This window comes from Globicephala melas, chromosome 2 (genome assembly GCF_963455315.2).
Source record: "Globicephala melas chromosome 2, mGloMel1.2, whole genome shotgun sequence".
Taxonomy (NCBI): domain Eukaryota; kingdom Metazoa; phylum Chordata; class Mammalia; order Artiodactyla; family Delphinidae; genus Globicephala; species Globicephala melas.
In genome coordinates, this window is record NC_083315.2 from 163,510,899 (window position 1) to 163,529,853 (window position 18,955).

Consider the following 18,955-nt stretch of genomic DNA (forward strand, 5'->3'; position numbering starts at 1 on the left):
TAAGTCTTTCAAGGCCCAGTTCAAATCCCACCTCTGCTGTGAAGCCTTTCCAAATTCCCCCCAGTGAGCATGATTTTCCATCTTCTGAACCCCAACTTATATTTCCTGACTTTACCCCCTCTTCGGCACTGTCTTCGCTCCTGGTGATGTTGGTTAACTTCTCAAGCAGACTGTCGCAGGTAGTGATTTTACAGGTTCATTCCAATCTCCTTCTGGGTTTCAGAGCAATGAGTTCAGGGGTGAGCCTGTGATCCCAGCAGGACCATCCAGCACTTGTTCTGCGTAATTAAAAATATATGTTGGAAGACAGAAGCTCCTGTCTTGTGCTGGGTCATGAGCTATAAGGAGATTTTAAGCCTGGAATTTCTGAAGGCCATCTTCCCTGGACTTCTGCAGAAAGCCCAGACTGAGAGATGGAGAGCCCTAATGACATCGTTTGAACCCCTAGATCCAGCTATGCCTGCAATTCTTACCCCAGACTTCCCAATTACGTGAGCAAATATACTCGTTTTGCTGCTTCAGTGGATTTGAGTTGACTCTTATCATCTGCAAGCTAAGTGACTAATCTGTTCACTCAGAACTCAAGAAAAAGGATGCTTAAAGATTCTCTGGACCACAAAGCCTCCAGAATCTTTCCGTCTTGCTGCTCTGCTCTTGTCCTTACGCGGCTGAAGCTGACTGCCCCCACCTCTGGGTTCCAGCTGGAAATAGGTAGAGCACACGGAGGAGTGCACAGCCAGTGTCTGAAGGCCCGGCTCGGGAGCTGGCACAACTGCCTCCCTCAGAGCCCTATGGTCAGTACTTAATGTCACAGCTACACCTGCAGGGGCCTCTGGGACGTGTAGTCCATCCAGGCAGCTGTGTGTCCAGCCATGACTCTATTCCTGAGGGAAAGAACAGATGTGGATGCACAACTCTCCGTCTAAAGCACACCAGCTGCTTGCAGATTAAAACAGTTGAAATGTCAAGTCTCCTTGAAGTGCATTCAAGGTTGGGAGTGAGGTGGGGAAAAGCCACATCCTAAGTAAAAAGTGCTGGTGAGCGGAGCTCCACGTGGTCCAGCGCGGAGGTGTGTTACCAGGGCAACTGCGCTAAGCGGGAACCACATTTCCTAGCGTGCCGCTCCCCATGTGGCTCCGCGCCGGGCTTGGCCACGAGAGAAGTGAGCATGAGGTCCAGAAGGTGGCGGTGAAGCAGCAGCCGTTACACTCTGAAGGTCGGTGCAGGGCACCCCGCATTGCCGCAGCTCGCGGGCCGCAGCTCTTCTGCTGCTCACCTGTTGCAGGGGGCAGCGGCCTGCAGCCTCTCAGCCAATGCCCAACCTCCTCTTTCAGATTTTCCAAGTCCTCGGCCAAGTGCAAGCGTTGCTGCACAGCACAGGACGCCAGCAGCTTCCGTGGGTCACCCTGCATGGAGCTTGGACACTGTGGGAGACAAACATGGGCTCCAGCCGGCCTCGCAGGTCCCAGCCTTTGTTTACCTTAACCTTGAGGTTTCTCAGCCTCAGCACTGATGCTGTTTTAAGCCAGATGATTCTTTGTTGTGTGGGGCTGTCCTGTGCATTGTGGGGTGTTCAGCAGCATCCCTGGCCTCTGCCCGCTAGATGCTGGTAGCGACACTCATGGCAGTTGTGGGAACCCAAACTGTCTCTAGGCTTTGCTGAATGTCTCCTGGGGGGCAAATCACCCCGGGTTGAGACCACTGTCGTCATATCCATGTTTCCTTCCCAATTTCCGGCCTTGTGACCTACAGCAACTTCAGGCCCACTTTCACACGCAGAGGCGTATGACTCAGAGACTCCTTGAGACCTCGCCGCCAGCTCCCACGGTCACAGTCTAACCCCACAGTCAGTCCCTTATCTTGTGTTCCTCAGGGCTGTTCCGCTCAGGCTGCATTATGACGTTCATGTGCCCCTTCCTCTATAAAAAAATAAAAGATGATATGCAAAGGCTATTTTGGTATAAAAACAAATACTATGTAGGCTGGATTTATTATTAGATATTCATTTTTATACTCATTTTAACTAAAATTAGAGCTTTTGTGGGCCCCTGCAAGGAAGGGGGAGCCCTGAGCATTGTGTCTTTGATAGAGGAGTTGGCCCTGGGCCTGCTTCTTCCCCTGGAGCCTAACAGGTGCTCTCACTTCCCACAATTATCTTCTTTGTAATCAGAACAAAAACACATGCAGCAGTGATTTGCTTCTTTCAAGACCAGCCTGACTTTAGGGGAGGAACTCCAAGTACTTGAGGCTGCAGTCAATGGGAGCAGAGCAAAATTGGGCGAGGGCCCTCCATGAGTCTGCCTCTTAGCCCACTAGCTGGACCAATAGAAGTGACGGATGCGATTTAGGGAATTCGGGGCAAAAGATGAGTGTGAAATAGAACTCCCTTTTAAAAGCACATCAAGGAAAACACGTGTGTCTCAAGGTGAAATTGTAGACATGTGTTTGCTATGTATTTTCCATTAGATTGTTAATAATCGGATATAAATCATCTAGTGCAATCAGATGGACCAATCCTGGGGTCCCTTTCCCCACCAGTGACGGCTGTTTCTGATTAGCACAGAGCACCCTGCCCTGACGAACAATGGTCTCCTCTCGGGCCGTGGAGGACAGGAAATTAAGCCATCAGGCATCTTGCCCATTATTCTCACGCTATCCTCAAGCTGTAAATCCATCAAATATGAAAGGCAGAAATATAAATTGGGGCCAAATTGGAGGAAGTTGGAGATGCAGTTTTATTCCACACGTCTCTCAGAAAGTTTGTCCACAAATGTTCAGTATTCACTCTGGAATTAAAATACCCGCTTTACAGCAGATGTTTTATAGACGGGCACCACTGTAGATGGTAAGAAGTTTGTATCAGAGCACCAAATATTTCCTTTAGCAAGAACTCTGCTTTTATCTATGGAAATATCAGGAAATCATTTTGAGTCGAACAACCAAAATAAAGGCAGTGGAGTTTGAGATAAATGTTAGGAAAATTGCATAAAACATTATATCAAAACCCTTGGCACTGTCAAAAAGATTTCTGAATCCAATAAGTAGCTGAAGAAGAGAATTCAATTCCATTTTTCACTTTGTCTGCCAATTTTATAGCACTTCATTTAAAATGGAATCTCTAAAGAATCAATTCAAATTAGTTTTACAGTTTTCCCCCGAAGAATCTGCTTTAAAATAAATTGAATTGGAGCATGTGACATAATATGTGAGCATAAAATTCATGTTAACTAGTCTGATGGAAAAAAGTTCTCATAATAAGGAAACAAATAATCACACATGACTGAGCTAAAAATAGTCTTTAGATTGTCAGTTTCAAAATTGAACAAAAATAGGGAGTGTTGTTATAATAATGATATGGCACATTTCCTCCTAATGAAATGGCCTTGAATTCTGTAATAAATTACAGAAAGAGAATCCTCTGGGCAAAAAGAAAAATACCAGACATGAGTTGCTGTCATAAATAGAGTGACAGCAATGCAAATACCTTCCAGCTGGGACTGAGCAGCCTCTGCTGGAGGCTTCATTACTGAAGCCAGAGCTGAGCTGGGGTGAACAATATACTGAAGATGATCCTTCATCATCTGTGGCCCCCTGTTTATAAAACAGCTTCTGCTGCTGTATTTGCTTTGTTTTGATCAGGTATATTGAGTATAAATATTTATTTGAAATCTCTTTATAAAGTTTATTAGGAGTCTTAGGCTCCTTGAGAATAGGGACAATAGCTTATGTGACTTGGTAACCACCCGTACCTATCACAGCATCTGACACGTGGTAGGAATCCCATATGTGTCTGAGGGAGGAACGTAAGAATGAATAAATCAATGAATCAATTTAGCATTAAAATCACATTAAACTTAGTTATTACACCTTAAAAAAATTTTACAGTTAAGTTAGGAAATGTACTGTTAGTTTAATTAAGGAGGGGATAGTTGGGTTGTGGTGATTTTTTTTTTCCTCTGTTGAAACCAAGAAACAAATACTTAGGTTTGTCACTGAATAAGGCTTGATGGAGATTCTTTTTTTTAATTTAATTTTTTAATGTATTTTATTAAAGGATAGTTGATTTACAGTGTTGTGTTAGTTTCTGGTATACAGCAAAGTGATTCAGTTATACATATATATAATAGTTTACATCTGCTAATCCCAAACTCCCACTCCATCCCCCCCTCACCCTTCCTTGGCAACCACAAGTCTGTTCTCTACGTCTGTGAGTCTCTTTCTGTTTTGTAGATAATTTCATATTTTAGACTCCACATATGTGATATCATATGGTATTTGTTCTTTTTCTGACTTACTTCACTTAGTATGATAATCTCTACGTCCATCCATGTTGCTGCAAATGGCATTATTCCATTCTTTTTTATGGCTGAGTAGTATTCCATTGTATATATGTACCACATCTTCTTTATCCATTCATCTGTTGATGGGCACTTGGGTTGTTTCCATGTCTTGGCTATTGTGAATAGTGCTGCTATGAACATTGGGGTGCATGTATCTTTTTGAGATGTAGTTTGGTCTGGATATATGCCCAGGAGTGAAATTGCTGGATCATATGGCAACTCTATTTTTAGTTTTTTGAGGAATCTCCATACTGTTTTCCATAGTGGCTGCACCAGTTTACATTCCCACCAATAGTGTAGGAGGGTTCCCTTTCCTCCACACCCTCTCCAGCATTTGTTATTTGTAGACTTTTTTTTTTTTTTGCGGTACGCGGGCCGCTCACTGTTGTGGCCTCTCCCGCTGCAGAGCACAGGCTCCGGACGCGCAGGCTCAGCGGCCATGGCTCACAGGCCCAGCCGCTCCGCGGCATGTGGGATCTTCCCGGACCAGGGCATGAACCCGTGTCCCCTGCATCGGCAGGCGGACTCTCAACCACTGCGCCACCAGGGAAGCCCCCCTGTAGACTTCTAAATGATGGCTATTCTGACCAGTGTGAGGTGGTACCTTGTAGATTTGATTTGCATTTTTCTAATAATTAGCGATGTTGAGCATCTTTTCATGTGCCTATTGACCATTTGTATGTCTTCTTTGGAGAAATGTCTATTTAGATATTGATGGAGATTCTTTAAGGCCCTGCCTGAAAGTAACCATATAGAAGAAGTTTAACTTAGTGGGACCCAATATCTTGGAATTTAACTATGTCTTGAAGTATGGGCCAGTCCCTCTTTCCACAATACCCATTTGAGCTTCCTTGCTTTTCCACCTTACCTATCCTTCCATTCTTTAATCCATCCATGCATCGGTCTATAGCCATCTATCTGATCATCCGTCCATCAAATACTTAGGGATACAGTGATGAACAATAATAAGAGCTAACATTTACTGAGTACTTACTTACTCTATGTCAAACACTGTTATTAACACTTTATGCTAATTAACTCATTTAATCATCCATCATCCGCTTCTATGAAGGATGTACCATCATATTCCACACTTAACATTCAAAGCAACTCAGGTGCAGCGAGATGAAACACCCTGTCCAAGATCACGTCACTAGGAAGTAGGGGAGACGAGATGTGAACCCAGAGGGTCTGGCTCTAGAGCTACCACTTTGCTGCACTAATCAGGCAGAAATGCTCTTGACCTTCACAAGCTTTATGTTCTAGTGGGAGAAACAGAATTTAAACACATAATTATGTAATTTTAACCATTAACAACTGCTTCGAAGAAAAAGTACAGGCGTTACAAGAGTATATAAAAGGGACATGTAGCCCAGTCTGAGGAATTCAGGAAGGCCTTGCTGCTGAGGAAGTTGACCCTTGGGTTGAGCCGTGAAGGGTGGGTAGGTGGTGAGGCATAAGCAGGAAAGAGTGTTCAAGGCAGAACAGCATGTGCAGGGGAAAGAGGTGTCTGTGCTGGGGACCCATGGGGCCTTTGGTGTCTACTGATGTCAATATGATCAAAGGTCAATTCTAACATGAGCCTCTTCCGATGCTCTCCATCCCACTGACTTGCAACCTAAGTAACCCAGTTATAGAAGGCAGACATCTCTAGTTAAGGAGACAGCCTTGTCACCTTCTCCCTCACCCAGTGCCCAGCATATCCACTCTTGCCATCCAGTGCCACCAAATTTAACCCACTGTCCCCATGGATCTATCAGATCCACTTGTTTCTTTCTGATCCCACCCCACCTCCTGAATACAAGCCACTTTCATTTATTACTTGGATGTCTGCAGCATTCTCCTGTATCCAACACTCTTCCAGAAAGCACTCCAGAACCCCTCACATCCGTTGTCCACCTGCAGCCAGACTGATAATTTCCAAAGGCAAATCTGGTCATTCCTCCTCTGCCCTCACTAGAAACCTCCGATGGTCTCCCATTGCTCTCGAGAAAAAGACAAAATTCCCTGCCCTGGTTTAGAGGGCCCTGCATGGCCTGGCTGTCCCCACTGACAATGTCAGTGTCATCCTAGCCCCATGCCGTGTCTCACAGCTCCTCAGCCACCATGGTTGCCTCCCCCTTGGTCTCTGCTTCCTGCCACGCCCCTCCCACCGGGAAGCTTGGCAGTGCCCTTCCCTCTTCCTGGAATGCCCTTCCCCTCCACTGTGTTTAGTTAGCTCTTAATCATCCTTTAGATTCCCATTTAATCCTCAGCAAGCCCACCCTATGTCCCTGCTTGGGTACCCATTAATATCTGACCCTTCCCCATTAACATCTCCATCTGAACCAGATTACTCTCTGTTATGGCTGAATCGTGTCCCCCAAAATTCATATGTTGAAGCTCTAACTCCCGGTACTCAGAATGTGACTGTTTGGAGATAGGGCCTTTAAAGAGGTGATTAAGTTAAAATGAGGCTGTTACGGTAGACCCTAATCCAATCTGACTGCTGTCCTTGTAAGAAGAGGAGATTTGGACACAGACATGCACGCACACAGAGGAAAGACCATGTGAGGACATGATGAGAAGTCTGCCATCTGCAAGCCAAGGACAGAGGCCTCAGATGAAACTAAATCTGCTAAAACCTTGATCTTGGACTTCTAGTCTCCGGAATTGTGAGGCAATAAATCCCTGCTTTTTAAGCCACCCGGTTTGCAGTATTTTGTTATGGCAGCCTGAGCAGACTAACCCTTTCTTTCATAGAAACTGTCATAGTTAAAGTTAGTTGTCAAAATTAGTTGCAACTTAACTTTCATTTCATTATTTGATTGCTATCTCTCTGATAAGAATGCAAGCTCTGTAAGGACAGGAACTGGGTCTGGTTTTGCCCACCATGGTATCGCCAGAGCCTGGCACAGTGCCTGGCATATAGTAGGTGCTCAGTAAATACTTGGGGCATGAATGAATGAACAGACAAGTAAAAACATATGAGTGAGTGGATGAACACACATGGAGAAGAAACAGTAATTACACAGTGGTTTTACCTTTGGAAAGATTCACTTTGGGCCTGGGCTGTGTCTGGAAGCAAGGGCACCTTGTCCTGGCTAATATGAGTATTAACATGAATTTACGTAATTTCACTAGATACAGCAAATTCCTGGAATTTCAAGTTTTTACTCCCTCAGAGCAACACTGTTCAGTGAAATTTAATCTCATGGATTTTATTTTTAAAGAGGCAAATAACTCTAGGGTAAAAAAAAAGATAATTCTAAGAGACATAAATCCAGCATCCTTGCAATTGGAAGAAAATATCTTGTTTGTATCAAACCACGATACAAACGGCATGCTTGATTTCCGCTTGGAAAATGTCCTTGATGGTTTCCACGGGACAATGACACAGTGAGAGCACCGTGGAATCACCACACAGGAGGGAGGGTGGGACACATGTGAGAATTTCTGTTGCAGTTTTAAGAGGAGTCTTCTTTTCTGAGAAACTCATTATTCACTTAATTATTCATTCTGTTTATTTACTGTAGAGTTATTACACATAAATATGGTGCAAATCCCTGGAATCCTCAAACACCAGATGCCAGTTTCCCTCTGCAGTCCCAAAAGACATAGCCAAGCCATCACTGTGAGAATTAAAACAACAACAACTAAAACCCAATTAAAATTGTGCCAGCATGTTCATTTCCAAAATAAAAACCCTGGGAATGAATAAGCTTTTAGTCACTCCCCTGACTGCTTCTGCAAAAGAACAAACACAAAAAACTTTAAACTAAAACTGGCATATAATTAGTATTTAAATCACAGTTACAACGAACCTCGTATCTGCACAGAAAGGGCATTGGCTAAGTGAACGTCATATTATTTCTCCCGTTTTCAAAAATCACGTGATTGAAGCAAACGGCATTTTGCTTTTCAGAATTTCTATGTGTCTGGCCAAAGCCCAACGATGGTGGAGGAAGAAGCCAAGATGGCGACATGGAGTTTGGGGTCTTGGAATCCACAGGTTACACAACCTCTTCCTCCTCATGATGTGAGGGGGCCTCACACCCAGGTGCATCTCACCCACCTGAGTATAAGACTGGGCACAGGAGGGGATGAACACGCAGCCCATGTTCTTGGAACAAAGGCCAACAGAGCACAGAGGAGGCCTGTCTCCTTCAAGAAATTGTTGGGAGTGCAGAGAGAACCACACGACTGAGGGCAGTGCAGGGCTGACCGCTGGGCTGGAGGACGTGTGTGGGTGTGGGGGAGAAGGAGAGGTCGGGGGTGTGTGTGTGTACGTGTTTACAAGTCACCAATCCTCAGGTGATACTGGCTCCACGAAGAACCAGGTGGACTTTCTGATGAGCGTGTGACTGTGGTCACCTCCATTGGAGAGTCGCAGAGTGATAGGAGATCTGTCTGGCCTGCTACGCCCATACCAAATCACAGTCTGCCCAGGGGGTCACTGTGAGACCCGAGGTAACCTTGGAGGTGCAGGCAAATGAGTGCGTTAGTGGAAATACGTGAAGCTCTTCTGGATAGGCCAGAGGCCTGCGGTGCCTCCCCTAACCCGGAGCTCAGACCTGAAAGGCCAGGGGTCTCCATTCTCAGCGTTGTGGTTATAAGGGCGGGCTCAGAAGACAGGCTGTGCAGGTTCAAATCCCAGGTCTGCCACTGACCTTCACTCCTCTGTGCTTATTCCCCATCTTGACAATAAGGATGATGCCTCTGTCTTAGAGTTGCCACGAGAATTATCTGCGATAGTGCGTGTGAAGTGCTGACAGCAGTGTCAGCCAATGGCAGGCACATACTAAACGCTGGTTTCTCCCATCAATGCTGGTAAATTCCAGTCCATGTGGCAATTTATCACAGGGCTGAGCTTTGTGGTAACACTGTTGTTTTCTACTTTGTATTTCCAAGGCAGCTGATAAACTGTTTGTTTCACTCCTGAGCAACAAGAATGTTGCTATTCCTGGCACCTCAGATTAAAATAAATTCATTGCCTCCTGTCTCACAATGCCCATGGCCATTTTTGTTACCTGTTGCAAATATTTTCTAGTCACGTAGCCTAATCTGGGGCCTTTTTGCTGAGAAGGCAAAAACATTTTCTAATCTTTTTGGCAACCACAGTGTAAAGTATCAGGTCCATAAAAACACAAAAGGTCTTCATTACTAATACATGGAATAGGAACTCTGTATAATATTTCATTATTGCTTTCTTATTAACATAACATTAATAATCTGTAGCTGCTTTAACAATTCCCGGGCATGAAAGCCTGGTATATTAAGTTATGGCTAAGATTAGATATATTAAAGTTACCTCCATGATATCATGAAAGAAACATGATAGAGCTGAGAAAATCAATTTAAATTAAAATAAAATCATTCTGTCTTATGCTTCAGTTTTCAAGGCAGCTGCTCTTAGATCAGCTCTGACGTGACCTCACTATCTGAGGTCTGAAGTTAAGTGGGTGCACCCAGGCCTTTCCTTCCGGGTGTTTCAAGTCGACTTGCTCAGTGTCTTCACTTGGGTGGGGCAGGGGTGCAAGGGGAGATGAGGAAGCAGGGGCAGAGGGAGTGGAAGGTTAAGTGTGTGGCTTATGAGTTTACAGTCACACCACTAGTCAAGTTAGGTACCAGGGACGGTAAGATGGCAGCAGGTTCATAAGACATAAAAACATCGAACTGGAAGATCGCTTAGAGACAGCTAATCAATCATTTCCCAAAGTATAATCCATGGAACATTAGTTCTTTAAGACGGCTCTCTCTATATCCTCACGTGCACATAAACACACACACACACACACACACACAGAATTACGTGGCCCATCAAATAAGTCTGAGAATCTCTGCATTGTGCCCATCCCTTGCAGTGCCGTAGCGGACTCCCGCATTTTGAAGTCCCTGTGAACTCCTGCAGTAAGAAAACACCCATTTGTCATCTTTGACCAAGTATTTCCCCAGCTTCCCTGGCCACGGCACCCTTTGTTCATATAACACTTACTTACGTCTAACAGGCAATGAGCAATCTTATCTAAGTCAACCTTCTCCTTGAAATTGATGAGGAAGAGGAAACTGAGGCCCAAGGGAAGTGTTTGACTTGCCAAGGAGCATAATTCAAACACTGAGTGGAGAGGGGAATTCACACCTTGGGATTCTTAGCTCTGCCTCTCAGAGAAACTTCCCTCTCATTCATCAACGTATGAAAACCTGTCATGCACAGGCACGGTGCCAGACACTAAAGACGCAAAGATAAAAAATGGTCCTGGGGGCTTCCCTGGTGGCGCAGCGGTTGAGAATCTGCCTGCCGATGCAGGGGACACGGGTTCAAGCCCTGGTCTGGGAGGATCCCACATGCTGCGGAGCAACTAGGCCCGTGAGCCACAACTACTGAGCCTGCACGTCGGGAGCCTCTTCTCCGCAACAAGAGAGGCCGCGATGGTGAGAGGCCCGCGCACCGCGATGAAGAGTGGCCCCCACTTGCCACAACTAGAGAAAGCCCTCGCACAGAAACGAAGACCCAACACAGCAAAAATAAATTAATTAATTAATAAACTCCTACCCCCAACATCTTCTTAAAAAAAAGAAAAGGTCCTCGCTTCAGGAAGCTCATAGTCCAAAGCTGGAGGCGGAACTGGAAGTGTACCGACCACACTACAATGTGAGGAGAGCTCAGAAGTGACTGCTGTGGGAGTGGGTCCAGAAGAAAGTATGACTCATCTCCTAAGGGGTTAGGAGTTAGTTGTCACACAGGACGTGAGGTTGGCACGGGGCCTTGAAGGGTGAGCAGGAGTTTGCCTCAGAATGTTTTTATCTCCCTTAATCCCTTTCTAAGGAGTCCCCATAGTAGCTCCCTTGTGTGGGATGATGTTCGCATAAATCACCACAGGATTCTGTCACCTGACTGGACCAGGATCAGGGCCGCAGGGCAGCCAACAGGAGTGTCTAGGGAGTGCTGTCCAACAGAACTCTGTGCAATGATGGAAATGTTCTCTTTGGCGTGGTTCAACATGGCGGCCACCAATCATAGGTAGTTATCGAACACTTGAAATATGGCTACTGGATATGGCTATCCAGTGAGGAACTGAATTTTTTTTTTTTTTTTGCAGTACGCGGGCCTCTCACTGTTGCGGCCTCTCCTGTTGCAGAGCACAGGCTCCGGACGCGCAGGCCCAGCGGCCATGGCTCACGGGCCCAGCCGCTCCGCGGCATATGGGATCTTCCCGGACCGGGGCACGAACCCGTGTCCCCTGCATCGGCAGGCGGACGCTCAACCACTGCGCCAGCAGGGAAGCCCTGAATTTTTAACTTTATTTAATTTTGATCAGTTAAAATTAAATTTAAGTAGTCACATGTGCTGGTGACTTTAGACAGCACAGCTTTAGACTGATTAACAGATTCACTTTGTGATTCCAATTTAACATACAAGTTGGGGGACTTCCCTGGTGGTCCAGTGGTTAAGAATCTGCCTTCCAATGCAGGGGACACGGGTTCGAGCCCTGGTCAGGGAACTAAGATACCACATGCTGCGGGGCAACTAAGCCCGCATGCCACAACTAGAGAGCCTGAGCACCGCAAATACTGAGCCCGCGCACTCCAGAGCCTGCACGCCACAACTGGAGAGAAGCCTGTGTGCCTCAACAAAGAGCCCGCACACCGCAACGAAAGATCCCACATGCAGCAACTAAGACCCAACACAGCCAAAATTAATAAATAAATATTTTTTTTTTAAATACAAGTTGGTTTAGACTTACGATTTTGAGTTGAAATTCGAGTTTACAAATACTATTGAAACATTCAAGAGACTTAAGACATCAGATTATAGAGTCTACTTAATTATACTTAAAATTTATTTAAATACATGGGAAGATGTATTTGTTCACTGGAGAACTGAAGGGCTTAAAAGAGAATTGATTCAAGGATTTGAAAACATTAAAAATAAGTCCTCTGACCAGTGGAATTAGCTAGAAATCAATAACGAAAACTAGAAATGCCACATCCTTTGAAAATTTAACAACGCATTTCTGTACAGCCCATGTGTCAAAGAAGAAAGTACAACAGAAATTAGAAAATATTTTGAACAAAATATTAATGAAGACAAGACATACCAAAACTTGTGAGATGCAGCTAAAGCAGGGCTTAGATGACACTTACAGTCTTAAATGTAAGTATTAGAAAAGAAAAAAGGCTGAAAATCAGTACAGTATTTGTCTTTCTCTGTAAGATTTATTTCACTTAGCATAGTGCCCTCAAGATCCATCTATATCGTCACAAGTGGCAGCTTTTCTTCTTTTTTTATGGCTGAATAATATTCCATTGTATGGGTACAGATACAGATATATTTCATATTTTCTTTATCCACTCATCCATCGATGGACACTTGGGTTGTTTCCATGTTTGGCTATATTAACATATTTACAGGCCTTCTGAGACTGGCCACAGGGAGAATCTAGGAACCATACCTGTGGGTTTTCTCAGTGCTGTAGGAATTACGAAGTTGAAAAGACATGCAAAGGGCTTTCATTTCGATAGGTCCAAGGCCAAGGGATTTCCTCCTTTGAAATGTATATTGCAAGCAGTATTATAGGAAAGCTAGGCACTTTTGTTTGTTTGTTTTTTTTTGAGGTTCTCCAAATGCAATTCAAAAGCAGATATATGAGGTCTCTTCTTTGTCAGAAACCAACCCGTATAACAGGTTGTGAGCGTACTTCCCTATGGCAAAAGCCTGACCCCACTGGGACACTGTTGAGAGTTCAGAGTCCTCTAAAGTTGCCATTAAGTGGTGGTTTTCCAGTTTTTGCTAATGTATCCTATAACATTATTTTGAAAGGCTATATATAACCCTTTTATATATTTTTAATTGACATCTAGACTTGTATTATACATTTAAAGTGGCAAGGGATATAATTTCCATCATACAGTAATACCTGAAAATTTTAAAATAAACTTTTATTTTAGAACAGTTTTAGGGGCTTCCCTGGTGGCGCGGTGGTTGAGAGTCCGCCTGCCGATGCAGGGGACACGGGTTCGTGCCCGGTCCGGGAAGATCCCACATGCCGCGGAGCGGCTGGGCCCGTGAGCCATGGCCGCTGAGCCTGCGCGTCCGGAGCCTGTGCTCTGCAACGGGAGAGGCCACAACAGTGAGAGGCCCAAGTACCACAAAAAACCCCACCAAAACCCAAAATAGAACAGTTTTAGATTTACAAAAAAAATCGTGAAGATAGTACAGATCTCCCCTACACCTCACAGCCAGTTTCACCTATTATTAACATTTTACATTAGTATCATATATTTGTTATAATTAATGAAACAATTTTGACATTACTATTAACCAAAGCACATGCTTTATTCAGTTGTCCAGGGTTTTTATCTAACGTATTTTTCCTTTTCCAGGATCCCATCCCAGCTATCACATTACATTTAGCTGTCATGTCTCCTTAGGCTCCTCTTGGCTGTGACATTTCTCAGGCATTCCTTGTTTTTGACCTTGACAGTTTTGAGAAGTGCTGGTCAGGTATTTTGTAGAATGTCTCTGAATTAGGATTTGTCTGCTGTTTTTCTCATGATGGGACTGAGGTTGTGGGGTTTGAGGAGGAAAGCCAGAGAGGTTAAGGGTCATTTTCATCACATACATAAGGGTACATAGTATCAACAAGATTTATCACTGTTGATACTGACCTTGATCACCTGGCTCAAGTAGTGTTTGTCAGGTTTCACCACTGTTACTCTATGTCTCCCTTCCATACAGTACTCGTTGGAAGAAGGTCACTCTATGCAGTCCACACTTAAGGAATGGAGAGTTATGCTACACCTCTTTGAAGGCAGAGTACCTACGTAAATCATTTGGAATTCTTCTGCAAAGGAGATGTGTCTCAACTCTGCCATTTATTTATTCAATCATTTATTTGAATCAGTGTGGACTCATGGATATTTATTTTATACTTTGAGTTATAATCCAATACCACTTTATTTTGTTATTCAAACTGTTCCAGCTTTGGCCACTTGGAGCTCTTTCTACTGGTTCTTGTGTCCCTTTGATACACCCCTACCAACGTAAGTTGTTTTTTTTTAAATTTTGTTTTGTTTTGCTTTTTGAGCACTTCCTCACTTTCTGGCTCATCTTGCATATTTTACCACACTAAAAAAAAAAAAAAATTCCCTGTGCTTTACCTATTCAACCCTCCTCCACCACAAAAAACCCTTGATAATCACTGGTCTTTTAGTCATCACTATAGTTTTGCCTTTTCCAGAACATCATATTGGTACCATACAGAATGTAGCCTTTTCACACTGGCTTCTTTCACTTAGAGATATGCATTTAAGATTCACCCATGTGTTTTTGTGGGTCAACAGCTCATTTCTTTTAATCACTGGATAATAATTCCATTGTACGGTTGTATCACATTTTGTTTATACAGTCATCTCCTGAAGGACATCTTGGCTGCTTCCAGCTTTGGGTGATGATGAATAAAGCTGCTATTAATAATCTTGGGCAAATTTTTTTGTGGAGAGAAGTTTTCAAATCAGTTGAGTAAATATGTAGGTTCATGACTGCTGGATCGTTTGGTAAGACTATGCTTAGCTTTGTAAGAAACTGTCAAACTGTCTTCGGAAGTGGCTGTGCCACTTTGCATTCCCACCAGCAGTGAGTGAGTAGAAATTACTGAACTGAAAGTTAAACTGAGGGAGGAAGAGAGGGGGAGGAGGAGAACAGAGAATGAGAGACGTCAGGTCACATCGGCGGCATAACATACGTGTAACTGGATTCTGAGAGGACATTCTCTTCAAGGATGTCAGAAAAGAAGTGTTTGAAGAGATAATGGCCAAGAGGTTTTCATATTTGATAAAATACATGAAGTATGTTGGAATTTTGGTTTCTATTTGTAGTTGGGGGGGGGGTGGTGGAATCTGTTGACACAAGGACATCAGTTAAAAAGCAGGTCAGATAGAACCCTGGATGGCTCAGTGTATGTAATTCTATCTATGGCTGTGATAGGAATAGCAGAAACAAAGGCAGGAAGGGTGGGAGGGAGGGAGGAAAGGAAGGAAGAAAGTAACGAAGGAAGGAGGGAGGAAGGGAGGGTAGGGAAAAAGGGGGAGAAAAGAAAGACAATGGGCTTCCCTGGTGGCGCAGTGGTTGAGAGTCCGCCTGCCAATGCAGGGGACGCGGGTTCATGCCCTCTTCTGGGAAAATCCCACATGCCGCGGAGCAGCTGGGCCCGTGAGCCATGGCCGCTGAGCCTGCGCGTCCGGAGCCTGTGCTCGGCAATGGGAGAGGCCACAACAGTAAGAGGCCCGCGTACCGCAAAAAAAAAAAAAAAAAGACAATGAATAAACCTCATCCCACAAGCAGTCCAATATAAGTAGCAGTAGAGAATGCTTGGTAGAGAAGTTGACTCAGCACTATTTCTGCCATGTTTAACCTCAGAAACATCATTTAAAGTCAAGGTTGGCTTCCTTCTTTAAAACAAAGAAGATGACCAAACCTGGCTTCTACTTTACAGTGACTATTATTATAATACTTGCGATGTACTTCCAGACCCTTGGTCAATTTTTTTGTAAAAATTTAGTATTATTGAAATTGTTCTTCCTAATGAATATACTACAGCAAACCTAACTGCTTTGTTCTCCTTTGAAGTTTTTTCCCCCGCCAAGGATCAGTAAATCATAAAATAAGGAGTATATTTGGATTTCAGTTTATGTTTTCATATAAATTAATCTGCATTTTCTGTGAAGTTAGAGTGATGCTCTTTTTGATTCACACTTCTGAGCATTTTACCGATTTAGCAATCTAAGAGAAATTTAGATTGAACACTCCATATTTTATTATGTTAAATTGTTTTCAGCCACTTTTGAATCCACGTGGCCAAGCCAATTTAAATTTGTTTTGTAAGAAAGGTCACTCTGTGAGCTGCTATCCTTAATGCCATTACATTTCCATTTGTGTGGGTTTTAACTGTCTAATTCCGCAGTTCTAAACAGATTTCTCAAAAGTTACAAGAAAAAGGAAAGCAACCGTTTTTATTAACCCTAAATTACAATTCTGTAAGTGAAGCGTGAACCCCAAGTACCGTGACTGTTGAAAACTACGGTTTAGAATTTACACACATAAGTGAGTGTTGCCCAATGAGGATGCACATCTATTTCAAAAATGCTTCCATTGTTCAGAGCATTTCTAGAAATCCTCTTTGAAAACCACCTTTAGAGCTGGCAGCACATTTTAAAAGATATTGTCTCTGGTGGCAAATCTTTGTCTCTTGAAAGTGGATTTGATTAATAACCCAATGTAATTTGGATTAAGCTTGGTGATGTGTAAGATGGGAATTAGTATTTAATACCTACCATGTGATAGAAGCTTGACCTGGGATGGCCAATGAATCTGGATAAACTCATTCTGGATCAAAAACAAAGTGAGACCAAAGAATACGGACCAGGGTCATAGATGATCTTCCCACTGGAGGTGATGCAGCAGAAGAGCAGTTATTTATGCTTAATCAGGCTGGCAGGTTTGGCTCTCCACCCTGACACTCCACCCATCGCCACCACCTGGCCCGAGCCGCGTTACTTAGACTCTCTGAGGTGGTTTCCTCATTTATAAGAGAGGATGCTAATGTCTGTCTCATCAATTTTCAAGAATAAAATAAAATAATACAAAATACCCAGCAAAATTAGCCCCCCCTTTCCCCCCCTAAAGGTGACAATGGGGAAGGAAAAATATTCATTAGGACACTGATATACCTAAAATAGATAACTAATGAGAACCTACTGTATAGCACAGGGAACTCTACTCAATCCTCTGTGGTGACCTAAATGGGAAGGAAATCCAGAAAAGAGGAGATATATGTATACGTATAGCTGATTCACTTTGCTGTACAGCAGAAACTAACACAACATTGTAAAGTAACTACACTCCAATAAAAATTAAAAAACAAATTCACTAGGATGAAGGTGGCCAAGTGTTTTTTTAAATGGAATTTTATCTTATGGTGTATTTTCCTATTACCTCATCAGATATGAATTCCAAGGTTATTTGTTAATTTTCTATTTGGGGCAAAGATCTAGTTGTTATTTTGGTGTTTTTAGGCTAAGGGACTTGGATGTGTGTGTGTGAGTTGCCTGGTTGTGGGATGGTATGGTAGAGGTAGTTGTGAAAGATGAAGCTGAACAGACAAGTGGAGACAAGACTGTAGAGGGCTTTGAATGGCACGTTAAGGGTTAGACATGACCCAAATGAAAAGATGGCTATTAAAGCTTCTGAGCAGAGAAGAAAAAACAAACAAAAACAATTCTATTTGTGCTTTGAGAAGATAACTGACATGCTGGACTAAATTTCATGACAGTGGGGTCTAGTTCTTAACTTGTCACCACACCCTTTACTCATCTTTATAGCAATGAATAGAAGAACATATGCCCCAATGGACGGATGGGAGTGGGAATAAGAACATGGGCCAAGAGATCATGATGCATGGAAGGAAATGTCATGAAAGCTTTTGCAGATGCAGACTCAAAGGATGCAGTGACTGACTGGATGTCACAGTGAAGGAAGATGGGGGAGATTTGAAAGAAACTCCTAGGTGTCTGGTTCAGATGAGATCTTGGGGTGGGGGATGGGATGGATGCCATTAACAGAAATAGAAAACACAGAATGAGAAGCCAATTTTGGAAATCAGAGAAAACAATGAGTCTGATTTTAGTTCAGTGAGCTTGGGTTGAGGTGAAAACGTCCAACCGGCAAATGAAAACACAGGTCTGGGTGCAGCAGAGATCAAGACGAAAGATGAAGTTTGGTTGGTGGAGTCACACCCGTAAAGGTGACAGCTGAAGTCTTGGGAGAGAATGAAATCATCCTTGGAGAATGTGTTGATCAAGAAGAGTGGCCAAGGACTCCCCTGGTGGCGCAGTGGTTAAGAATCTGCCTGCCAGTGTAGGGGGCACGGGTTCAAGCCCTGGTCCAGGAAGATCCCACATGCTGCGGAGCAACTAAGCCCATGTGCCACAACTACTGAAGCCCGCATGCCACAACTACTGAAGCTTGCGCACCTAGAGCCCGTGCTCTGCAACAAGAGAAGCCACCGCAACGAGAAGCCTGCACATCGCAATGAAGAGTAGCCCTCGCTCGCCGCTCCTAGAGAAAGCCCACACGCAGCAACGAAGACCCAACGCAACCAAAAATAAATAAATAAATTTATTAAAAAAAAAAAAAAGAGTGGCCAATTAGAGTACCCTGGAGAATACTAACACTTACAAGATAGTTGAAGATACAGGAAAAGAGAGTAGAATGGGAAGAAAGGGCACAGAAATACCACGAGAGAGCAGTGCTGTGGAGGCTAAAGAGAGAAGGACCCAAGAGAAAGGACCAGTGTGATGGGGTCCGAGAGGGGCTCGTGCGTTTGGCCACTGGAAATCACTGGTGATCTCTGAGAGACAGCTGTTGCCACAGGGGAAGACTGGAGCTGGTCATAGTGAGAGATCCGCTGGAGGCAGAGGTATCAGCGAGAGAGATCTGGCGACAGCTTCCTCTTCCATCTTGGCTGCTGCTTCTTCTTCGTCTATTTAGAAGACTCTTTGCTCTGCTGCCCCAGTAAATGTTGATGTTACCTAGTATCTGTCCTTGGCTCTATGCTTGTAACAGTTAGGGTTCTCTT

General features: G+C 43.8%; 1 protein-coding gene across 8 annotated transcripts in view; it reads right to left on the bottom strand.

Annotated features, from left to right (window-relative positions):
• EFCAB11 (EF-hand calcium binding domain 11) overlaps positions 1 to 18,955 on the bottom strand; it is a 189,670-nt gene that overhangs the window by 22,496 nt on the left and 148,219 nt on the right. For 3 of the 8 annotated variants that reach the window (XM_060293655.2, XM_060293651.2, XM_060293656.2), the window contains exon 7: positions 12,156 to 13,427. The exons of 2 other annotated variants lie outside the window; for them this stretch is intronic. In XM_060293655.2, the coding sequence (XP_060149638.1) occupies positions 13,265 to 13,427 (163 nt within the window). In that variant the 3' untranslated portion in view covers positions 12,156 to 13,264. Of the gene's footprint in view, positions 1 to 1,888; positions 1,920 to 12,155; positions 13,428 to 16,535; positions 16,765 to 17,076; positions 17,117 to 18,955 lie in introns of those variants that run through there. 3 more of the 8 variants (XM_060293657.1, XM_060293652.2, XM_060293654.1) reach the window with 3 other exon arrangements.